Genomic DNA, 22,681 nt, shown 5'->3' with positions numbered 1-22,681 from the left:
AAAGGCAAGCTGAGATAGTGGGGTCATCCAAAACAATAAAACTGCTGCCATCTGTGTAGAAGCTACAGGAGAAGTGTGTTTTTATGATTCACTAATATAGAAAAGAGAAGAGGTCTAAGCACCAAACCTTGATGCACCCAATAATCGATTTTACATCACACACTTATTTTTCAGATTACCTTACAAAATATGTTGTGTGTGTACATTTATACAAAATAGTGATAGGAAGATAATATAGCTAGCTTCTTTGAAACGGTAGAAAATCTTGGTTAATTTCCTTTAGTTTAGCCAAGTTTAAATAAATGGTTACATTTTCAAAAGCAAAATAGTCCACAAGACCATCTACCTCAACGCAAACTTTGATAATATTGTAAATAATGAATAAATAATAATAATAAATAATATGAAATATGAAAACTCAAAACTAACTAAAAACTGACAAATCCTTAATTCATGTTGGGGATAGGGTTAAGGCTGCTGAACCAAAAGGTTTGAGAGAACTTCTCACTTCAAAAAAATGTACCAACATTTCTTAATATTACAGTATTATTAGTTGTATAAAACTGTATTACAGTATAATAATATTAGTATTACTATATTACTATTGTAATATTATGTATATAAATGACACATTTTGTGAAGTAGGGATGTAACAATTGACTTGACTCACAATTCAATACACATCACAATGCTAATCTCCTGATACGATTTAGTCACGATTTTTTTTTACAAAATTATTTGAATTTAAACAAAATAATTTTTCTTAAATGCTTCACTTTTTTTTTTTTGCTAAATAACATATTTTCTGCCATATCTAAATTGCTATTTTGAAAACAAATTAAAAAAAGAATAATACAAACTAAAGAAGACTCATTAATACAAACAACCTAAAACTGTGACTGTGCTGAAATTTTACATTTTAAAAAATAAATATAAGAATATCTATGCTTTCTGGCATAAGCTGAGGTCTTTGCACATTTACAATGTCCCCTGATGATGAAAAACATTTTCACTGAGGACTGAGATTGCTGGTGTAGAGAGGAAAGCCTTTCCTAAACCAGAGAGCAGTGTGTACAGAGGTGGTCAATTGGCCCTCTGCTCTAGGCGACTGGCCACTGGGATAAAAAACTGATTATAAAATTACTAATTATATAGTAGGACAGAGACAGGAGTTGAACATGATTAAAAGGTGAATAATTAATATTACTTGTATAAATAATTAGTATAAGTATCAGTGTGATACATTTAAGAAAAGATAATTTTTAACATTTTTAATTATTCAATAACAATAATAAGTAAATTATCAAAATATGCATAAAGTCATTTGAAAAGGAGAGGGTAAAAATAATCTAATACCTGGTTCTGTAACAGAACAACTTTCTCTTTCAGTCTGAAACTTCACACTTTCACTATAAAAACACGAATGCACCGTGCGATCTCTGTAGCACTCGTCTGAGCAAGCAGAGCTGCAAATTATACAGTCCACGTGGTGTGGCTTATCAATAAAAGTTTTTTTTTTTTTTGTTCGTATAGATGTCTGTGACAGTAGTAATTCACTGTGCTGACGGTTTATGTGCATCATATTCGTTGTTAGTGTAAGTAAACGTCTTTTTGCAGTATTTCCACACAGTTTGTTTTGTCTGGCGCACTTTACCGCTGTCATTTTACTGCCCTGTAAACACAGCGCCCTCTTCAGCGCCCTGTATCAAGATTCGTTCAACATTTCTTCCGGTTTGAATCGTCACATATTTGAATCGATTTCCAACCAGCTCACAGTAAATCATTACATCCCTATTGTGAACAAATAGTGGCACCTAAGCCAATAAAGGATCTTGCCTCTCAAGTAATAACACAGTAATTCATTTTTAAAATTTTGCTTATTTGCAGTCAGACATGGACAATGATCTGGTGGGAGATGTATGTGATACAAACAAGGACATGTAAGTATATGTTTAAATAAAAGCTTATTTTATGCAACAACAGACAAAAGGACCTTTATAGTTCTATAATCGCAGTAACGGAAGTCCACTGTCAATAGCTATTCATGAAGCTCTAATTACTCAGAGATCATCTGCAAACCAAGTTGTTTTTTAATGGTAAATCTGACAGCTTCACATTTTTGAAAGATAAAGTTAGTTTTGATTTAGCATATATCACTTTTTTCATATCTGCTCTGGTTTGTGGTTTCTGCTAGTACAATGTTGTGTAAAGCTCTAATGAAAATGACTGTCTGTGTGTAGTGATGGTGATGGATATCAGGACACCAGGGATAACTGTCCTGAAGTGCCCAACAGTTCTCAGCTGGACTCTGATAATGACGGCATCGGGGACGAATGTGACGATGATGATGATAATGATGGCATCCCGGATATTCTCCCTCCAGGCCCAGATAACTGCAGACTCGTTCCCAACCCCAGTCAAATAGACACTGATGGTGTGCTCTTTCATTTTACATTTCAAATATATTTGAATACTACTAATATACATATAATGTGTGTATTAGTGTAATATTTACAGACTGTGGTCATGCATTTACAATAATTAGCATAGTGAATCTAGCTGTTGGTTATTTGTAAATGTATTTTAGTTTTAAGAATCATTTTCAATTTTAACATTATACCTTCACAGTCTAGAGGTTAACATCTTTGTTTTTGACTTTCTCTCCTGTCAGCCAATGGAGTTGGTGACGTGTGTGAAACTGACTTCGACAATGATAAAGTGACTGACCTGTTAGATGCGTGTCCTGAAAGCGCAGAGGTCACTATGACAGATTTCAGAGCTTTCCAGACAGTCATTCTTGACCCAGAAGGTGATGCTCAGATTGACCCCAACTGGGTGGTACTGAATCAGGTGATCATCACTAACAAATGTACATGCATAAGTAAGGGTGTCACGATCCTCCAAATCCTCGATTTGATTACATTTTCGATTGTAAAGGCACGATTCGATTCGATTTTCGATTATGAATAATTAATTAATTAATGACCAATTAATTATTTGTAACCGTTTAAACTACCTGACCTGCATGGTCTTTGTTTTACCCATAAACAAATCATACAGTAAATGAATAAAGGCAAGATACACATAATTATCACCTGTCAATCACTTTTTTCTGCGGGACTCGTGAATAGGCAGTGATCTGTGTCGTTATAATGGCGTCGGTAAAAAAAGACGCACAACCAACAGGAACCAGCCAACAGTATCTGAGGTGTTCGCTAAAATGACTAAGTACAAGTGAGTGAAAGATTGAAGCAGTCCTCTGACTGCCTGGACCTGCTGTCTCGAGCGCATGGCTGTGTGTGCGTCTGTGTGGTCACGTGATGTGTATTTTCAGAGGTAGAGAGGAAGGAGGGCTGCTCAGAAATGCTACACGCCACTGTGGATGTCAAATCGTTGTCGTTCTAAAATGCCATTTAAAAACAAAGACAGTGTAAACAGGGCCTGAGTGTGTGCTTTTCGCGAGCGGATTTGCAACTGGGGCGGGCGGAGGATCGCGATGCCGGTGTTGTCTATCGGACGAACCGTACGTAATACGTAAATAGCAGAGCTTGCAAAACTGTGTTTTTTTTTGTCGACAACACGAACGTTGTTAACATAACTCACTGGAAATCCAAAATGCTTACACACCAGCGACTTTGAAAGAGGAGAGGGTTTAAGTTCTGTCGACGGATCTCCTGCGTCTGCAGTTTAACAAGCACTTCAACAAGCCTGTTTTTTTTCCCGCTTGGCAAGCCAAGCTGACGTAACATGGGGGCGTGGCAGCATCTACGATTCTATTTTTTGATTCGATAATCAAAATTGAGCATAAATTTCAATCAATTTCGATTAAAAATCAAAATCGTGACACCCCTATGCATTACAAATTAGGCCTTATTTTATCAACTAGTTTCTGAGCTTTTTTTTGTTTTATTTTGTACTTAATAGACTAAACATGAATATCATGCCATTATTCACTCACCCTCAAGGCATCCAGGTGTATATGACTTTTTTTCTTTCAGCTGAAGTTATTTTAAAAATTATATTTGGCTATATTTTCAGCTCTAAAATGAAAAGGTTGGCTGTTGTTTTGTTTTTCTTCTTTGCACTCCGAAAGAAGTCCAATAAAGCACATCGATCCATAAAAAACGGGGAAAAATAACTTTTTGTGAGAAGTGACCAGTCATCTTTTTCTTCGTTAAAATACTTTTTAAAAGGCATTTTGTACAGTTTAAATGAATGCTATTGGGCAGTAAAGAGAGAAAAATCAGAAATCCAGCTATGAAGAGAGACAAATCAGCAATCCAGCTAATGCGCCTCAGAAGAAGACATTGGCTGACGCTTGCCAGACGTTAGAAAAAACAGTTTATTAACTTATTAAAAAAAGAAGAAAGTAATACACTGAGGATGCCTTGAGGTTGAGCAGTCATGGAATAATATTCATTTTGGGGTGAACTAATCTTTTAACTCTGGGACATTATACAACAATTATGTTGTGTTTTAGGGAATGGAGATTGTGCAGACTATGAACAGTGACCCTGGTTTGGCTGTGGGTACGTACATCACACAAAATGCAGATCTACTTTGCATGTACGTATGTAAAAAACAATAATTACAAAGAATTGGCAAGTAAAATTGAACTAAACCAAAACATTTTAAGATGTAAAAGTATTTTTGTGTAAAACATACAAATAATAACAAAACTAGTGAAAATAAACTGTATATAGTACATATTTTTTATCTTTTTCATTTCACATGTGATGCATGGAGATTTTAAATTGATTTTATGTAGTTTTGTAGGCAAAACTGTTGCTTTTAAATGTGCTATAGAAAGTCATTTTGACTTGACTCTGTAGTGTACTAAAAGGTTTTTTATAAGTACACCTTAAACTTCTTTTTAACGTCATTTTTCTTGTTTATTATTTAGGCTACACAGCATTTAATGGTGTTGATTTTGAGGGCACGATCCATGTGAACACAGCCACTGATGATGATTACGTGGGCTTCATCTTTGGCTATCAGGACTCATCCAGCTTCTATGTGGTGATGTGGAAACAGACAGAACAGACGTACTGGCAGAATTTACCATTCAAAGCCTTGGCTCAGCCTGGAATACAGCTGAAGGTGAGAGTACAGGAATAAAGTAAAAATAAAGTGCTACAGCCATGATGTCAACAAAACAAAGGCTGATTTGTCACTAGTTCCATTGGGATTTTTACATGTATGAGTAAAGAACTGGTTAATGTAACTATGATACTTGGACATTTCCATTGCAGTGGAAACTGTATGCACTCAAAACATTCTCACGTAGTAAAACAGGCATTTATAAAATAAACTTAAAAGCTTTAAATGTGTGTTATAGACATAAATTGGTGTAATTTATGTTGTAAAGCAACACATCTGGTTATTATTGAAACGTTGTTTACCACAAAATAAATTAAATTCATAGAATATTCTGAGGGAACCACTGGTGATTTCCTTTAAAGTCAATGTTGCAGCTCTCAAAGTAAAGTTAGAGCTGTTGATTTAAGGGTGCTATGCAAATTATTCAGTCAATTCTTACTAAGACTATAAATTAAAGCAGTGCACATATGCAATGTTTTGGTAACACTTTACAATAAGGGTGTATTAGTTAATGTTAGTTAATGCATTAGTTAACATGAATTAACAGTGATCAACACATCTGTTAAATATTAGTTGGTCTTTAAATAAATGAAAAAAAGTTATTAATTAATCACCCTCATGACCTTCGTTTATCTTCAGATCACAAATTAAGTTATTTTAGATGAAATCCAAGAGTTCTCCCATCCTCCATTGGCAGGAATGGTCACAAGACCTTCAAAGAACAGAAAAGCAACCAGAAATATTGTCTGCAACCCAGAAATTTCTCTCACTGTCTTTCTCCAGGCAGTGAAGTCTCGTACGGGTCCGGGTGAGTATCTACGTAATGCCCTGTGGCACACAGGAGACACAACAGGGGAAGTTACTTTGCTCTGGAAGGACCCCAGAAATGTTGGCTGGAAGGACAGAGCATCCTATCGCTGGCACCTCTCTCACCGTCCACAGGTGGGATACATAAGGTGAGAGCTGATCTGATTTCACTTCTAGAGACACACAAAACATTTTGTCTGTGGATGGCTCATATTAAACCTTTAAACATGTACACTAAGGTCAAAACATTTGGATTAGTAAAAAGAAAGGCCACATTTATTTTATGCAAAATGCAGTAAACACTGTGAAATATAACAATGTGAAATAAATATAAATCTAAATTTATTTTATAAATGTACTTTTACATATTTTTTTTATTTCTGTGATTTTAAAGCTAAATTTTTTGCATCTTTGCTTCAGGCTTTAGTGTTAAATGAACCTTTAGAAATCATTCTGATATCATTATCTACTGCTCAAGAAACATTTATTTTTAGAAGCACTGTTGAAAATCATTAAGTTCAGAAAAGTCTCATTGCTTTGTGTGGAAACTGTGAAACAGTACCATTAAAAATTGATTCATTTTATTTCTCTTTTATTTATAAAGGATGCATACAGTTTTAAGAGTAAAATGAAATAAAGACATTTATAAAATAATAATATGTAGTACAATATTTATTTTTCATCAATGTATGCTAAAAAGTAAACTATAAAGCAGAAAATTTGTATATTATAATGGTTTATGAAGGACTGATGACTGAAGTAATTGAAAACACGCACACTTAATATACAAATACACTTCATTGAACATGCACACATTACCTATGTTTATACACTCACTGGCCACTTTATTATGTACACCTTACTAGTAGCGGGTTGGAGCCCCTTTTGCCTTCAGAGCTGCCTTAATCCTTCGTGGCATAACAGGGTACTGGAAATATTCCTCAGAGATTTTGGTCCATATTGACATAATAGCATCGCACAGTTGCTGCAGATTTGTCGGCTGCACATCCATGATGCGAATCTCCCGTTCCACCACATCCCAAGAGTGCACTATTGGAATGAGATCTGGTGACTGTGGAGGCCATTTGAGAACAGTGAACTCACTGTCGTGCTCAAGAAACCAGTCTGAGATGATTCACGCTTTATGACATGGTGCATTATCTTGCTGGAATAGCCATCAGAACACCATTACAAACCACCACCAGCCTGAACCGTTAATACAAGGCAGGATGGATCCATGCTTCATGTTGTTGATGCCAAATTCTGACCCTACAATCTGAATGTCTCAGCAGAAATCAAGACTCATTTTTTCGATTTTGTTTAGCCTGTGCGAATTGTAGCCTCAGTTTACTGTTCTTAAATGACAGGACTGGCACCTTTTGTGTGGTTTTCTGCTGCTGTAGCCCATCTGCCTCACGGTTGGACGTGTTGTGCATTCAGAGATACTGTTCTGCATGCCTGGGTTGCATCGAGTGGTTAGTTGCAGCAGATCGTCTTGACCATGTCTTCAATCATGAGTTGCTACCATGTGATTGGCTGATTAGAAATTTGCATTAACAAGCAGTTGAACAGGTGTAACTAATAAAGTAGCCGGTGAGTGTATGTAATAACTTTAATTGTTAAAAGCTATTAGTTACTGGTTAATTAGTCAAAGTTATTAGTAGCTAATAAAGCTATGGTAACTAATATCCTTAAATTTTCCAAATTTGATTGTAATGCAATAATGTGCATCTTTAGTAAAGCTGCTTTCAAAAAATAATCATCAAGGCACTTAACAAATAAACTTGAATTGAATTAAATAAATCACAGCTTGGAATCAAATGAATAAATTAGATTATAAAACAGATGGAAATTGAAATATAAGCAATATTTAATGTATTTTGGATCAAATAAACAATTAAAAAAAATAAGAAAGTACATTTAACATTTGAATGATAGTGTAGTTCTGTAGAAACTGACTGTGTTCTGCATGTCTGTTGACAGATTAAGACTATATGAAGGTACAGCGCTGGTGGCAGATTCAGGAGTTGTGATTGACTCCACTATGAGAGGAGGAAGGCTGGGAGTTTTCTGCTTCTCTCAGGAAAATGTCATATGGTCCAATCTTGGCTATAGATGCAATGGTAAGTGGACTGATATCTCTGGATCAGTTTGAATTTATTTCTTAGAACTTTTGTTTTTGTTGGTGCAACTCAGTTAATCAAAATGATATTCAAGCATTTGTTTCTCTTGTGTATTTCACAGATTCTATACCAGATGACTTTATGCTGTACCACAAGCAGATGAAACTGAGGACATAATCATCACCTCATGTCAAAAAGCTGCATCTACTTGTGTTTGTGATTATGTGTGTGTTCAGAGAGGTAGGAAGAGATCACACTTAAAGGGTTAATTCACCCAGAAAATAAAATTGTTTTATTGATTACTTACCCTCGTGTCATTCCAGCCTCCTGAGATGGCAACATAAATGGCAACGCTCTAGAGACATTCAAAATTAAAAAAAAAAAATGTCAAAACATTCCATTCACCTTCAGCTGTTCAGCTGTAACCACACGAAGCTCCAAGAACACTTTTGTGCACAAATAAAACTGTAAATATGACTTTGTTTACATACTGTATTATCTCTCCAATCAAAGTGCACATTTACAAAGGCACCCTGACCTGATGCACAGTGAACAAAGTCGATTTATAGTTTTATTTTTTGCATATAAGAGTGTTCTTATGGTTAGCTTTATACAGCTTCGTGTGGTTACAGATCTTGTTGCTGTCTTGTTGCTGCCCTGTTGGGTGAGGGCACACAGATTTTATATAAAATATCCTAATTAGTGTTCTAAATATAAAAGATTGGGAATGTCTTATGATTGGAACAACCTGAGGGTTTCAACAGGATTTTCATTTTGGGGTGAACTAACTAACCCTTTAAATGAGTTTTTCTTTATCTTGTGAAATAGAAGTGTAATTAGTTACAATTTTAAACTACACTGCAAGTTTGCATAGTAAATGTATGCTTGAATTGTGGAGTATCTTGATGTGGTATAGCAAATATGTTTACTTTTTACTGTATTTGAGAGAGAGTCAAGAAATGTTGAAATTCAACAGGACTTCACTTAAATCAATGACCTGGACTGTGCATAAAATACTTCAATACAACAACCTAACATGGCAAACATGAGGGCTTAAATACAGGACTGGAGGAATTACATGATAAAAACATCCAATGATTGAACTAAAATGATAAACAATATAATATTGACTGTAAACCAGTGATAAAATCTGATGTAACGCTAGAATGTAAAACATGGAGAAAACTATAGGCCAGGAGTGCCCAAACTCAGCCCTAAAGGGCCACTGTCCAGCAGAGTTTAGCTCCAGCTTGCTTCAACACACCTGCTAGGAAGTTTCTAGTATATCTAGAAAAGCTATGGTCACACTAGAGTTTGTGCATGCGATATTCTGTAATACGGTACTGCAAAAAAGGGGTGGGATTAAACAAAATGATTAGACATTAAATAAAGTGAGCAATTGGTTCATGTTTTACATTTCTGTCCAGAGAAGTCATAAGATCATGTTGATCTTTGATTGGTCTCACCCAATCATGTGATTTAATTTCCAACGCTGCGAACTGCGAAACTTGTCACACGAGCTTGCGTTTCTGGTCTGACGCATTTGCTTGTGTATGAATGGAAGTCTATGGGGAGAAAAATACATTATGACTGGAGCTTAAAGGGCCACAAAACCCCGTCTCAGCGGGGTGTTTTCACACCTCTAGTTTGAACAACATCAGGAAAGTGGGTGTGTCCAGCTCTGTTTAGGTGGGGGTGTCAGGGGAGGGAAAGTTTCGCATAAAAATGGGAGATTCCATTTGGGCATGCGCTGTTTTTTACAGAGGCAAAGCAAACACAGATGCAGGGGAGAAAGACAGTGGCTGTGTTTACATGGACATCAGTATTCAAATTATTTACCAAATTATTAATTTGTCAACCTTAACTGCTGTTTGGCACTTTCACTTTCATTCAGGAACATTTCATGCATGCCCCCATGACAAACGACATATTGGATGCAAGGAACTGCTGAAAGAGTGTAGTTTTAATGGAATCTTTGATTGACGGTAGGGTTTCGGTTTTAATTCCTATTTTGGCTTCTAACGATTATGAAAAAACATAAATCGAGATGAAATGATTGTTGCATCATATACCACCCCTTTTCCAGTTGTACACATTTGCACAGCAAAGCTCAGTTTCACATGAAAATTACTAAAAGCATGTACTGTAATGTAATATTTGCAGCACGGTATGTCCATCATTCATTGGCGTACATTCCAATCATTCATGTTTTTAAAAGCGCTGTTGTGTGTGCGCTCAGCCTCCGAGACGAGCAGAGCACACACATCTAAAATCATCTTAATGTGATCGCTTTAATGGTCAAATAGGTGTCAAAACACAGTGTTTAGTGATTATTCATATTAACCCTCATTTGTGTAATAAACAAACGAGTTGAGAATCAACAGACATGTAAAAGGGAAACCATAAACAGAACCGGACGGCTCTTAAAGTGCAACATTCCTGCTACCGACTGTTTTAATCATTAATCAAACAACAAAAGAAGAAAATCACTCACTGCTCTTGACTGAAGGACAGTTGTAGCTATAATTAAAGTTTTTTCTTACAATGAAGATGCTTAAGCAGTTCGTTAAATATTTTTATTCTAAAGTTTTTATTTACCTTATTTACAGGGAGGGAAATAACTGAATTTATACAGTTGAAGTCAGAATTATTAGCCCTGCTAAATTATTTGCGACCCTTTTTTTCATTGAATAATTGTAACTGCAATTATAACCAAAGTAATTGTGATTATGATTTTTCCCATAATCGAGGAGCCCTACCGCACGGTGAATGGGAGAAAAAAATCTCCGCATTTCTCTGTAACTTAGATGCACTCGGTAGGTAGCATCAGATAGCCGTGTGTGTATAGACTATCCTGTCACAAATTGTGGTGAAAATCCTACACGACAGTAATAGTGTGATTGCGGCGTTTACATGTTTACACTCTGAGCGCAGCATTTACAGCTGATCTTTAAGTCTATAATATTGTAGTGACATTACTGTAAACCTAGTAACTAAATCATTTTGACTAACGTGAGTCTTTAAAAACTGAAACAGTACTGCCGACAATATGAACGAACTGTTCTAACCATCTGAATAAACAAACAAAGACCACTGATCACTCACAAAATCTGTAGGTACAGGACAATCAACACCAACTAGAGCGTCTTTTTTAAAAGGAGACGAGCAGCAAATCTGGATTTCACTATTTCCAGATGCGAAAAGCTCTCGGGTAAAAATGTTCCTTACAAACATATTTCTGTGCGTGCACTGTAGTCCACACGTGAGTACAGCTGCTAAAATAGTTAAGTTTTCTCAGGAAATCAGGCTGTATTTTGAGGTTATTTGGTTGATTTTCAGCCATAGTACACACTATGCATCAAGAATTTAGAGGAGAAACTTGATGAAAATGCAAAGACAGACATCTTTGTATGGTTTAGTCTAAATGTAAACTATTCTTAGATGCTCATAAAAGCTGTAAGGAAAATGCCATGGCATTATAAGCAAAACATTGTTACTCAAACACTTCAATTATTGATATTAAGTTATGATCTTTAAAGCTATGCAGTGAATTCATTCAGTATGTGTGATTTACATGGGTTGGTGAATACAGGATATAATTCTGCTTTATAAATGGAAGTTGTCACAAAATGTAAGATCTGAGTGTTTGTCCTCTTGACCCACATTAAATAAAATCATCAAAAGGTATAGAAGAGTCTCTCTGAGAGTACTGTTGATGACAATGTCTACTGTATCTCTTTATGGTTTTGTTTGTGCTCTGACATGCACTGTTAAAGTGTGAGTTCACCCAAAACTGTCCTTAATCACTCACGCTCATTTTGATATAAGACATTGGTTCATTTTTGAACCTCAAATGAAGATATTTCAGATGAAATCTGAGACCTCATCCTCCAGCCAAGGTTCCTGACTCGAAATATACAGAAAGGTACTAAAAACAATACTGAAAATAAAATAAAGTAACTACAATAAAATGGCAACACTGAAGAAATAACAGCATGCAATAAATTGTAACACTTTTAAAGTAACAGAATGTAATATGTTTTAAATTATCAATGTTATTTTGAGTTTAACATAACGCATTGTTTAAACCTGGTTATCCATATAACATTATTAACGTCAAAACTTGTGAGCCAGGGCTTGTGTTTGATTTACAGTCAGAGGTGCTGCTCTTTATTATTTAATCTTTAATACCGGGTTTATTGACACAGTGGTGCAGTGGGTAGTGCTGTCACCTCACAGCAAGAAGGTCGTTAGTTAGAGCCTTGGCTGGGTCAGTTGGCATATCTATGTGGAGTTATAGAAATGCCTCCTCGTGTTGGCGTGGGTTTCCTCCGGATGCTTCGGTTTCCCCAAGTCCAAACACATATGGTACAGGTGAATTGGATAAACTAAATTGGCCGTAGTGTATGTATGTGAATATATGAGTGTATGGTTGATTCCTAGTGTTGGGTTGTTGCTGGAAGTGCATCCGCTGCGTAAAACACATGGTGGATAAGTTGGCGATTCATTTTGCTGTGGTGACCCTGATTAAACTAGGGGCTACGCCAAAAAAAATGAATGAATGAAAAATATGAGCTTTTTGGCATAAGATGATCAAAAAAAGACAAAAGATTATTTGCAGATTATTAATCATGGAGTACTTCCTTTGAACAGTCATATGTCTATTAGAGCAGGGAGTTTTGTGCATTTAATGAAATGTACACTGCATGTGTGCTAGTAGTGTAACTCGGATGTAAAATATATTACTATTAAAAACGGTTCTTGCTTGTGCTTTTATTAGATGCTTAAGGCTTTTTGTATTTTTTTAACACATTCTTGGTTCTATAATGATCGACCTTCTTTGATAGTTGATTGATAAATGATAAATATAAATGATAAAATTGAAAGTCTGGAGGATTAGAATCAGCTATAGATACAACTATTCAGAAAGCAACTATTGTCAAATGTAACGTTTATATAGCACCTAATTCTGCCATTTGATTCTCAACAATCTTAAGTGATGTCAGTGATGACTCAGCTGAAGCTTATTTACGGTCACAAATAAAACCAGTATTTTATACAATATATTATATTCTTCCTCAATCTTTATTGTTGTGTGCATGTATTTGGAGAGAATACTGTTGTCATGTAAAAATTTTGAACCATCATGAGAAAGAGCAGCTTGATCTGATGAGGAAACATAACTATTTTACATTTTGTCAGTGTAGTGGCTAATTCAAACGAATTGGTAGTTGAGTCGTATTTTATAAAGGAGGCATGGCATTTGTTCATACTGAAAAATGGGAAATAAGAAACAGCAATCTGATTTTGTTAGTGCATAAAAGTGGTTTAATAAGTCCATTCAGCATCTAAAATACACCATGAGAATTGTTAAATGACACCACACCAGTTTCTTTTATCTCCATCTAGCGGAAACTGAAGTCAAAGCAGCAGATCACAATTAAACAATGTGCAAACAGCAGAAAACACACAGATGCTGTACATAAAAGAGCTATAAAAGTAAATTAAATGCAGAGAAACAAAACACTTTGGTTTGTTAGATCTGTAATAAACAGCAGCTCCTTGGATTATGACTGTATTTTACATTAAATCTCATATGAATAGTTCAAATACTAAAAACATTCTGTGAGTCTTGTGAATGAGTGACTACAACAATATTAAGCTTTGTGAAACAATAATGGCAAGCGAACAAAAGCACGGGTGATTCAAAAAGCTATATTCTTACTCTTCATTTGATCATCCAGAATGATTATTATGAAAAATTGAGAACATGTTTCTCAGTCATTATGCAATGAAATTAATGTTCAAGATGTACTGGTGTACAAGCACCAATGTTTTTACATTAAGTACATAGAGTATATGTCAAGTCTACAGGGAAATCATGCCACTGTTTTACTGTGGAACCCTTTAATATTGTACAATAGTTCAAACCTGGTATATTAAAATAATTGTATTTATCATTCTCTCATGAGCAAACAGACTCATATACTGTAGATAGTAAATACCATTAGGTTTACTATAGATTGTAACACTGAAAAGCCAATGAATGATTAAATATGAATGAATAATTCATATTAATATACAGTATAGAGATTTTTTATTTATTATGTTTAGGTAGGTAAACTTATTGCTTGTTATTAGATCAGTGGTGAAGTGGATGTAATTTCCCTGTTAACATTATATTACCTGCAAAACTGTTTTTGACAGCTGAAGATGACGATTTATTCAAAGCAGATTTACAGCCCACATCTAAACAGTGCATCCATGCGTCACTCATGCTTTGAATGTTAGAGATTTTCTCTGATTTCATCAGTTGGTGATTATTAGATTTAAATGTAAAAATAATAATAAGAGTTTTACAGAGATCGCAATTAAAGATGCATTCGATTTTTAGCCAAAGACACATAAACAAACATGGCCCAAAACTAAATAAAACCTCTGCCCTTTTTCTCCACTTATACCTACTAGTCACACCCCCTACTGGTTGCAAATGTGTTTTTGGGACTAGTCACTGAGCTTGAAGAGGAAATCTAACTATTTTTGCATATTGTCAGAGGAGTGCCTAATTCATATTAATTTATACTATATCATTTGTATGACAACGTCTGACTTTTATGACCCCTCATTAGGGGATGAGCAAATCAAACTAAAAGGTACAAATGAGGTTTGTTCAAATTAATAAAAGTTAGCCACACAGTGTTGGGGAAAGTTACTTTTGAAAGTAGTGCGATACATTAAAGTATTGAGTTACTCACCCCAAAAAGTAACTAGTTGCATTACTTTTTTTGTTTTGGAAAGTAATGTGTTATATTACTTTTGAGTTACTTTTGCGTTAATTTTCCTTACCTGAGGTTTGATCCCTTTCTGAACTTGTAGGTGTTTTTTCACCTTTTTTTATTGAGAAGATCTGCATTTAACAACCACCTATAGAACCTAGACCTTCATTTCCTTCAAAAAAAAAAAAAAGTAGGATAAAATTATATGTTGAGAACTGTCTAAACCCAGAGCTATACATGCTGTATATACAGATTAATGAAAGCATGTTAAGTAATGTGTTTGCTACTTTAGTACATTTCAAATACTGATTTTGAATATTTTGAAATATTGTTTATTTCTAAACTAATTTTGAGAGGATCACGTGCTTATGATAGGCACAGCTGCCCCAGAGTCAAGCTAACGTAAGATCTACCAATCAGACGATTCCTAACGATTCCCTACTCGAGATCTACCTGAGCTCATACCCCCTCCCACCCTGCAAACAGGAGGGAGCCCCGGGATCGAGGATCTTATGAGCTCAGGGCTCTCTCCCGGGACAGCATGCCAAACTAGCTTTATTACCAATCATCAGCTAAGTGTGAACTCTTAAATAATAACAAAATGAACAGTAAGACGATAAAAAAAACATCGCCAAATCAAAATAAATCTTTCAGCTTTATACACTGAATACATTTCTTCATGTGGCCTTAACAAATGCTTAAGTTGTTTCCAAAAAGAGAAAAACTCTTACTATTTTACTAAACAAAGTCGCTTCTTCAGTTGACTTGCACATAATCTACACTTTCTTTCTACTGTTTCTGACTCTGTAGTGACCGGTCAAACCAGTTCATTAGATTGAATTGAGTCATGGTAAAATGTTATGTGTTTTCAGTAAGTACTAACATACCGGATACTCCCTCTGATTGAAATAAACCAACATCCTGAGCTATTCAGTTACTAGAACTGTACATTGACTCATCTGCTGTTAAAAAAACAGACGTGATGATGATGATGGGTCGAGCCACATGTTTCCTCACAGCAGGCTCTCTCATTGAGTGTGATTCAACCTGACTAAAGTCATTTTCTATTCTGTAATATATTTTGTAAAAGCCAATTAAGCTAAAAAAGTAACTTGCGTTATATTTTTTTACAGTAACTCAAATAATATTACTTATTTTTAAAAGTAATGCATTACTTTACTCGATACTTCGGAGAAGTAATATTATTACATAATGCATGTTACTTATAACGCGTTACCCCCAACACTGCTAGCACCTAAATAAAAAAACTACGAATTGCCATAAGTTCACCCCAATTTCATTCAAAAGGAAAATTATTTTAGGTTTGTTTTAGTTGTGGTGTAAATTCTCTATGATTACATAAAGAATGCAAACATACACCAGACACAATTCAAGCAAGGGGGGGGAAAAACAATAACAAGTGTGAATTAAAAAATTGTGATGATGGTTTAATTGATGAAGATTGTATCAGATTAAGTCATTGGAATGGACTTCTATTCCTTTTCAAGAAAGAAAACCAATACAAATTGATAGCGAAGAAGGTGAAATTAGTCTCAGGCAACATGATATGCAGAAATTTAATATTAAGGTTTAAAGGATGACTATGAATATCAGAGGACTAACTAGACTAGAGCATTGCTTTATTAATCAGCTGCAAGTTAATCAGCTGACAGCTTTTAGCAGCCATTTCCAGCAGGTAATATAATGTTAAAGTGATCATTCACCTCAAAATGAAAGTTCAATCTCATGTATTTCATAACCTCAAACAAAAAAGCAAAATAATAGAAGAAATAATAGAAGAAATAATAGAAGAAATTGTGTTTTTCTTCAACAACGTGAGCACTGTTGACCATTGTAGTAAAGCAAGATTTTGAGTCTTTGTCAAATCAAAATTGACTATTCTTATTTTTGGGCTTGGGAGTATTGGGCTTCCTATAATAAATTATTTATCTGCACATTTTGATTTTTGTTCATGTTCCTTTATAATTTTTCATAAACTAAATTGCTCCCTCATGAATAATATCTTTAATGATTTTTTTATTGTGCTGAGGATGGGATCAGGGACTCAGGTGCTGTTTACTCTAGAGTGGTTTCATTTTAAAACCCCATTTTAGAATGAAAATGCTCCTTGTCCACACTGCCATTTAACTGTGTTTCAGCAAATGCACTCTATACAGCCTAAAATGTGACATTTCATGCTCACTGGGCATTCGCATAATTTTCCTGCATCTGTACTTGCCGTACTCTACCATTTCGTCGCCTTAGTATTAAAAGGTTCTATCTGACATTTTAGTCAAAATTGACATCTTCTTTATAAATGACAACTTATTTACATTATAGGATGTCTTTTTAAGTTGTTTACATTTTAAGAATGTATTTTTTTTAAAAAAAACAAATGTTACACACAGCTTTAGAATGCAAAAACTTTGAAGCTCAATATCTCAAAATCATTCAGATAGCAGATAGAACCTTGTAATTCCAAAATGACGATTTGTGTCATATGACAGGGGTTTGACCAATCAGGGAATAATATGCAACATAATATGTCTCTGCCTCAGTTCCTTTTCCCCTGTGGTATTCCTCAAGGATCTGTTTAAGCCCCAGTCTTTTTCTTTTTTTTTTAATTTTTATGCTCCTGTTGGGTCAGACTGCAAATGATGCAAAATGTAGCTGCATGACTTCTTTTATCACTTTAAAGTGATTGTTATGTTCAAATTTGCAGGCTTTATGGAATGACCTGCCTCTTTATATGAAGCAATGCTCTTCTCTTAAAGAGTTGAAACGACAGTTAAAACATACTATTTTACAGCAGCATCTGACCTTACATGAATGCATTTTTTATTCTGAAACAGACGGTTATTGATTGTCCTGCTGAATCTGTTGGGTTGTGTGCTAGAAGCTTATGGAGTAAGATGAAATGTTATATGTTTAGGATTTTAAGCTCTTGTAGGCAAGGACAGGGATTTTAACCCTTGTGCACTGTTTAATTTGACTACCCTTTTGTTATGTCCTGGATGACAGCATCCACTGAATTAAACTGCTGTAAAAATGCATTAGATAAATATATATTTTTTATTATTATTATAATTTTTTTTTGCCTAAATCTTAATCAACCTCAGTATTGATCAAAACTGCAAAATTTTAGAAAATTACAGGATTTGAACTCTTTAATTGCCAAGTTCACAAACAATGTCACTGATTTGGTAAAAAAAAAAAAATTGGCGTATTTTGAATATAAAAGGTAATTGTAGACTGGATTTTTTTTATCAAAGTCTTGGAAATGTGAATGATTAGTAACAGCATTAACTCTGATGCATTTAATTTTTTCTTCCTAATTTACAGTTGGTGGCTGTTTTTACCCTGTTGACTTCCATTATAACCACATTTGATGGTGCATAAATACACAGCCTTTGTTTTTATTTACTCCATGTAGTTCTGAGAGCTGAGATACATATTTTGCTTGTCTCAGACACATCAAGGTACAGTAATTGTGTTTAGGTCACTCTCACACACTTACAGACACCCATACACACACTTAAATTTGCTATTATTCTACTGTTATAAAATCCAGAAACTACGTTTTTTTTTTGTTTTTTTTTTGTTTTTTGCACAGGCCTAAATGGTTAACAGTGCCAACAGATGATCAACAGTAAAAATGACAAATTTCACCTCTTTCCAACAGGGAAAACCCCCAACAATTAAAAATGCATGATTATATGGTGTCATGATTTTGTAATAAAAAATGTGATTATAATAGAAGTCAGAACAAAACAGCCACCAACAGTAAATTAGGGAGAAAAAAAATTAAAATCAATCAAAAACAATGCATCAAAGGCAATGTTGTTTCACATGTCCAAGACCTTGATAAAGGGTAAAAAAAAAGTCCAGTTTACAATTATTTTTTATACTGAAAATACTTCGTTTTGTGCATATTTTTTTTACCAAATTCAGTGTCATCCTTTATGAATATGAAAATATTGGCAATTAAAGAGTTAAAATCCTTTCATTTTCAAAGCAATTTAGTAGTTTTCATAGTAGTAGTTTAAATCAGGTTAAAAAGCATTAATGCAAAGATTAAAGATTAATGCAAAAAATAAATAAATAAAATATTTATTGGATTTCTACAGCAGTTTAATTCAGTGGATGTTGTCATTCTGAACATAACAAAAAGGTAGTTAATTTACCCAGAGTGTATCGTTAAGCATTTTTTCAAAATATGTGTCAAAATAATCAAAAAATCATTCTGCTAGCTGAAACACTAAAAAGTAATAGCAAAATTAAACTAAAATCAACCCAGAGTGGATGAAAACATCCCCAACAGCACACAATAATAAATTATATGTTGTATAGTTTCTGTACACAACGTCTCTATTTTCACAAGTCTTGAACCCCATTGTTTCTTTTAGAGTTTCACAAGTCGGAGGCTGGAATAGTATGGACACAGTAAGAAAAGCATATGCCTTTTAAAATGAAAACACATTGGTGTAAACAGCACCTAACATGAGATCCACCAAAAGCAAACCACAAACATCTACGATAACAACTGCCCGTCGTTAAGCCCTGACTTTGTTCTTGTCAGGGCAGCCTTTCAACATACATCATGATAGGGAATAAAAGACTTTTACAACTTCAGGAATAACAGAAAATATTGTTCCTCAAAAACAATTGTGATTTCATGTAAAAGTTGTATGCACCACTTTTATTTTTGCTTTGATGCTGATTTTTTTTTATGGAGCTTGAAAACTGGTCCCCATTCATTTTCATTATACAGAAGAAAGTTATGGGTTTGGAATGGCATGGAGGAGTAAAGGATAACAGGTTTATTTAACTGAATTAGCTTTAAGCATAATGAAGTATTGTAAAGTCCTATCATGTCAATTTCATACACAACTAAAATACAAAACCCTCAAAGCTAAATTGTTATTGATAACTAGCACCCCTCGACTTGCAATATACATAGATTTTACACGAGCGTACATGAGTGTCAAACGTCTGTTAAAGAGTCAATGGGGGCCACCTGAGGCTCAGTGGGAGGGCTGGGGAGTTCTTCTATGGGCTCAGTTTTAGGTTCAGGTTCAGGCTCTGGCATCGTCTCCACTTCTGACACCATCACCTCCACCTACAGGGTTTGAAAGGATTGGGACAAAAGCAATTTTGTTTTATTAACAGATTCTACAACTAGACCTAGCTACAGCTAAGACACTTTCACACCAAGAATTAAAACTATTAGTAACAACATTGATGCACATTCTGTTTATTATATGCATGTAGTTCCCATTTTGTCATGTCTTGCTAAAATCTTCATACAATTTAAAACAAGCACTCACCAGCCACTTTATTAGATACACCTGTCCAACTGCTCGTTAATGCGAATTTCTAATCAGCCAATCACAAGGCAGCAACTCAATGCATTCAGGCATGTAGACATGGTCAAGACAATCTGCTGCAGTTCAAACCGAGCATCAGAATGGAGAAGAAAGGGAATTTAAGTGACTCTGAACATGGCATGGTTGTTTGTGTCAGACAGGCTGGTCTGAGTACTTCAGAAACTGCTGATCTACTAGGATTTTCACACACAACCATCTCTAGCGTTTACAGAGAATGGTCCGAAAAAAGATAATATCCAGGGAGCGGCAGTTCTGTGGGCGCAAATGCCTTGTTGATGCCAGAGGTCATAGAAGATAGGCTGGTTAGAAAAGTGATAGAAAGGCAAGAGTAACTCAAATAACCATTCGTTACAACTGAGGCATGCAGAAGAGCATCTCTGAACACACAACACATCCAACCTTGAGGCGGATGGGCTACAGGAGCAGAAGACCACAACAGATGCCACTCCTGTCAGCTAAGAACAGGAAACTGAGGCTACAATTCGCACAGAATCACCAGAACTGAACAATAGAAGATTGGAAAAACGTTGCCTGGTCTGATGAGTCTCAGTTTCTGCTGCAACATTCGTATGGTAGGGTCAGAATTTGGCATCAACAACATGAAAGCATGGATCCATCCTGCCTCGTATCAATGGTTCAGGCTGGCAGTGGTGTAATGGTGGGGGGATATTATGTTGGCCCACTTTTAGACCATTAGTACCAACTGAGCGCCACGCCAACGCCACAGCCTACCTGGGTATTGTTGCTGACCATGTCCATCCCTTTATGACCCCAGTGTTCCCATCCTCTGATGGCTACTTCCACCAGGATAACGCGCAATGTCATAAAGAGCAGATCATCTCAGACTGGTTTCTTGAACATGACAACGAGTTTTACAGTACTCAAATGGCCTCCACAGTCACCAGAGCCCAACAGAGCACCTTTGGGATGTGGTGGAATAGGAGATTCACATCATGGATGTGCAGCCGACAATTCTGCAGCAACTGTGTGATGCTATCATGTCAATATGGACCGAAATCTCTGAGGAATATTTCCAGTACCTTGTTGAATCGATGACACAAATGATTAGGCAGTTCTGAAGGCAAAAGTTGGTCCAACCCGCTACTAGAAAGGTGTAGCTAATAAAGTGGCTAGTGAGTGTTCATGCTACTTGGTTGTTGAATGTAGTCTTTGCTATATTTGCAACCCTAGATACATTTCACATGAGACCATCAGATTTCATACATACAGTCAAGCCCAAAATTATTCATACCCCATGAGTATGCATAACAAGGAAACCATATAATAAAGTTTCTGGCTAGATCTACACTGTAAAAATGCCCGGATCCACACAATCAATTTGTTCTGGGAAAACATGAAAAAATTTTGTTAACTTATTAGATGTTACCAATTTAAGTATATTAATAATTAAGTTGTCCCAAAACAAACTCAAGAATCGTATTGTTTCAGCTCATTATAAATAATTAGTCTAAACAACGTCATTTTTGGAGTGTGGGAAGGTTGAATTTAAACTCTCATTATTAAGGAATTCAGGTAACTCTTGAGTACCTGAGGTTGGCTTGGGGTGACGGCCTCAGGCTGAGGTGGAGCTGCTCGCTGTCTAAAACCAGGTAGCTGGAGAAAAAAAAAAAACAAGTTAAAAAACAAGAACCATAGATTTTGAACAATATAATATCATTCTATGTGCTATTTTTATTGTGCCCATTATTAACTGACCTGCACACCACCTTTAGCCAGAGCATTGAGTCCAAACAGAATGACAACAATGCAGATCGCCAACTCCACCACCAGAAACAAAACCAGTGTAGCCAAGAAGCCATCGATCAAGTGCTGAGAACGACCAAAGAAGACAACTAAACGACACAGCCATATTAACATCGCTGTTGAATACCAACATAAGCATAAGGCACAATGATTACTACAGTAAGCTGAAGTGCTTGTACACATGTATAAAAGATATACAGGGCCAGATTTACTAACAGCAGTCTTTTTGGCATTAAAACAGTACTGTGTGTATTTACATCCAGAGAGAGGGTGGTATAAGGTAAAAGATGTTTTTGCCACACTTATTTATTTGGAATGCCTGAGAAACACATCATCCAAGAATATATTGTTTGCCAAGTATGCTCTTTTTAATTTTGTTGGGTTTTTTTTCCTTTTCTTTTGCTGGTGCTGGGATGTCCACTAGATGGCGCTATTGTATTGAGGTCACGTGTTCCCTTATGTGCGCAGGTTGGAGTAAATTACAGGTATGCTGCGTTGCTGGCAATGAATGCATGATAAAAGGATTTTAATTGTTTTACTTAGAGAAGCTTGCATTTTTACCTTGATTTGGGCTGCTTAATCGCGCTCCTCCAGCACCAGAATTTTTGTTTGTTTGCAAGATTTTTTTATTTATTTTTTATTTGATGCTTGTTAAAATTACTTGAATAAATTTTCTCATTTTTTAATTATTTGACTGACGGCATGGACTCTTGATTCTGTCTAA

The 22,681-nt window shown here is 35.4% G+C and overlaps 1 protein-coding gene across 3 annotated transcripts in view; it reads left to right on the top strand.

Annotated features, from left to right (window-relative positions):
- thbs3b (thrombospondin 3b) overlaps nucleotides 1–11,722 on the top strand; it is a 29,251-nt gene extending 17,529 nt beyond the window's left edge. For 2 of the 3 annotated variants that reach the window (XM_087294890.1, XM_087294889.1), the window contains 8 exons: nucleotides 1,888–1,940; nucleotides 2,241–2,434; nucleotides 2,672–2,850; nucleotides 4,481–4,529; nucleotides 4,904–5,100; nucleotides 5,884–6,056; nucleotides 7,891–8,030; nucleotides 8,152–11,722. In XM_087294890.1, the coding sequence (XP_087151016.1) occupies nucleotides 1,888–1,940; nucleotides 2,241–2,434; nucleotides 2,672–2,850; nucleotides 4,481–4,529; nucleotides 4,904–5,100; nucleotides 5,884–6,056; nucleotides 7,891–8,030; nucleotides 8,152–8,207 (1,041 nt within the window). In that variant the 3' untranslated portion in view covers nucleotides 8,208–11,722. The remainder of the gene's footprint in view (nucleotides 1–1,887; nucleotides 1,941–2,240; nucleotides 2,435–2,671; nucleotides 2,851–4,480; nucleotides 4,530–4,903; nucleotides 5,101–5,883; nucleotides 6,057–7,890; nucleotides 8,031–8,151) is intronic. The other variant, NM_001045214.1, reaches the window with a different exon arrangement.
- Nucleotides 11,723–22,681: the final 10,959 nt, after the last annotated feature.

Source organism: Danio rerio, chromosome 19 (assembly GCF_052040795.2).
Source record: "Danio rerio strain M-AB ecotype USA chromosome 19, GRCz13ab, whole genome shotgun sequence".
Taxonomy (NCBI): Eukaryota; Metazoa; Chordata; class Actinopteri; order Cypriniformes; family Danionidae; genus Danio; species Danio rerio.
This window is presented reverse-complemented; position numbering and strand designations above follow the sequence as displayed.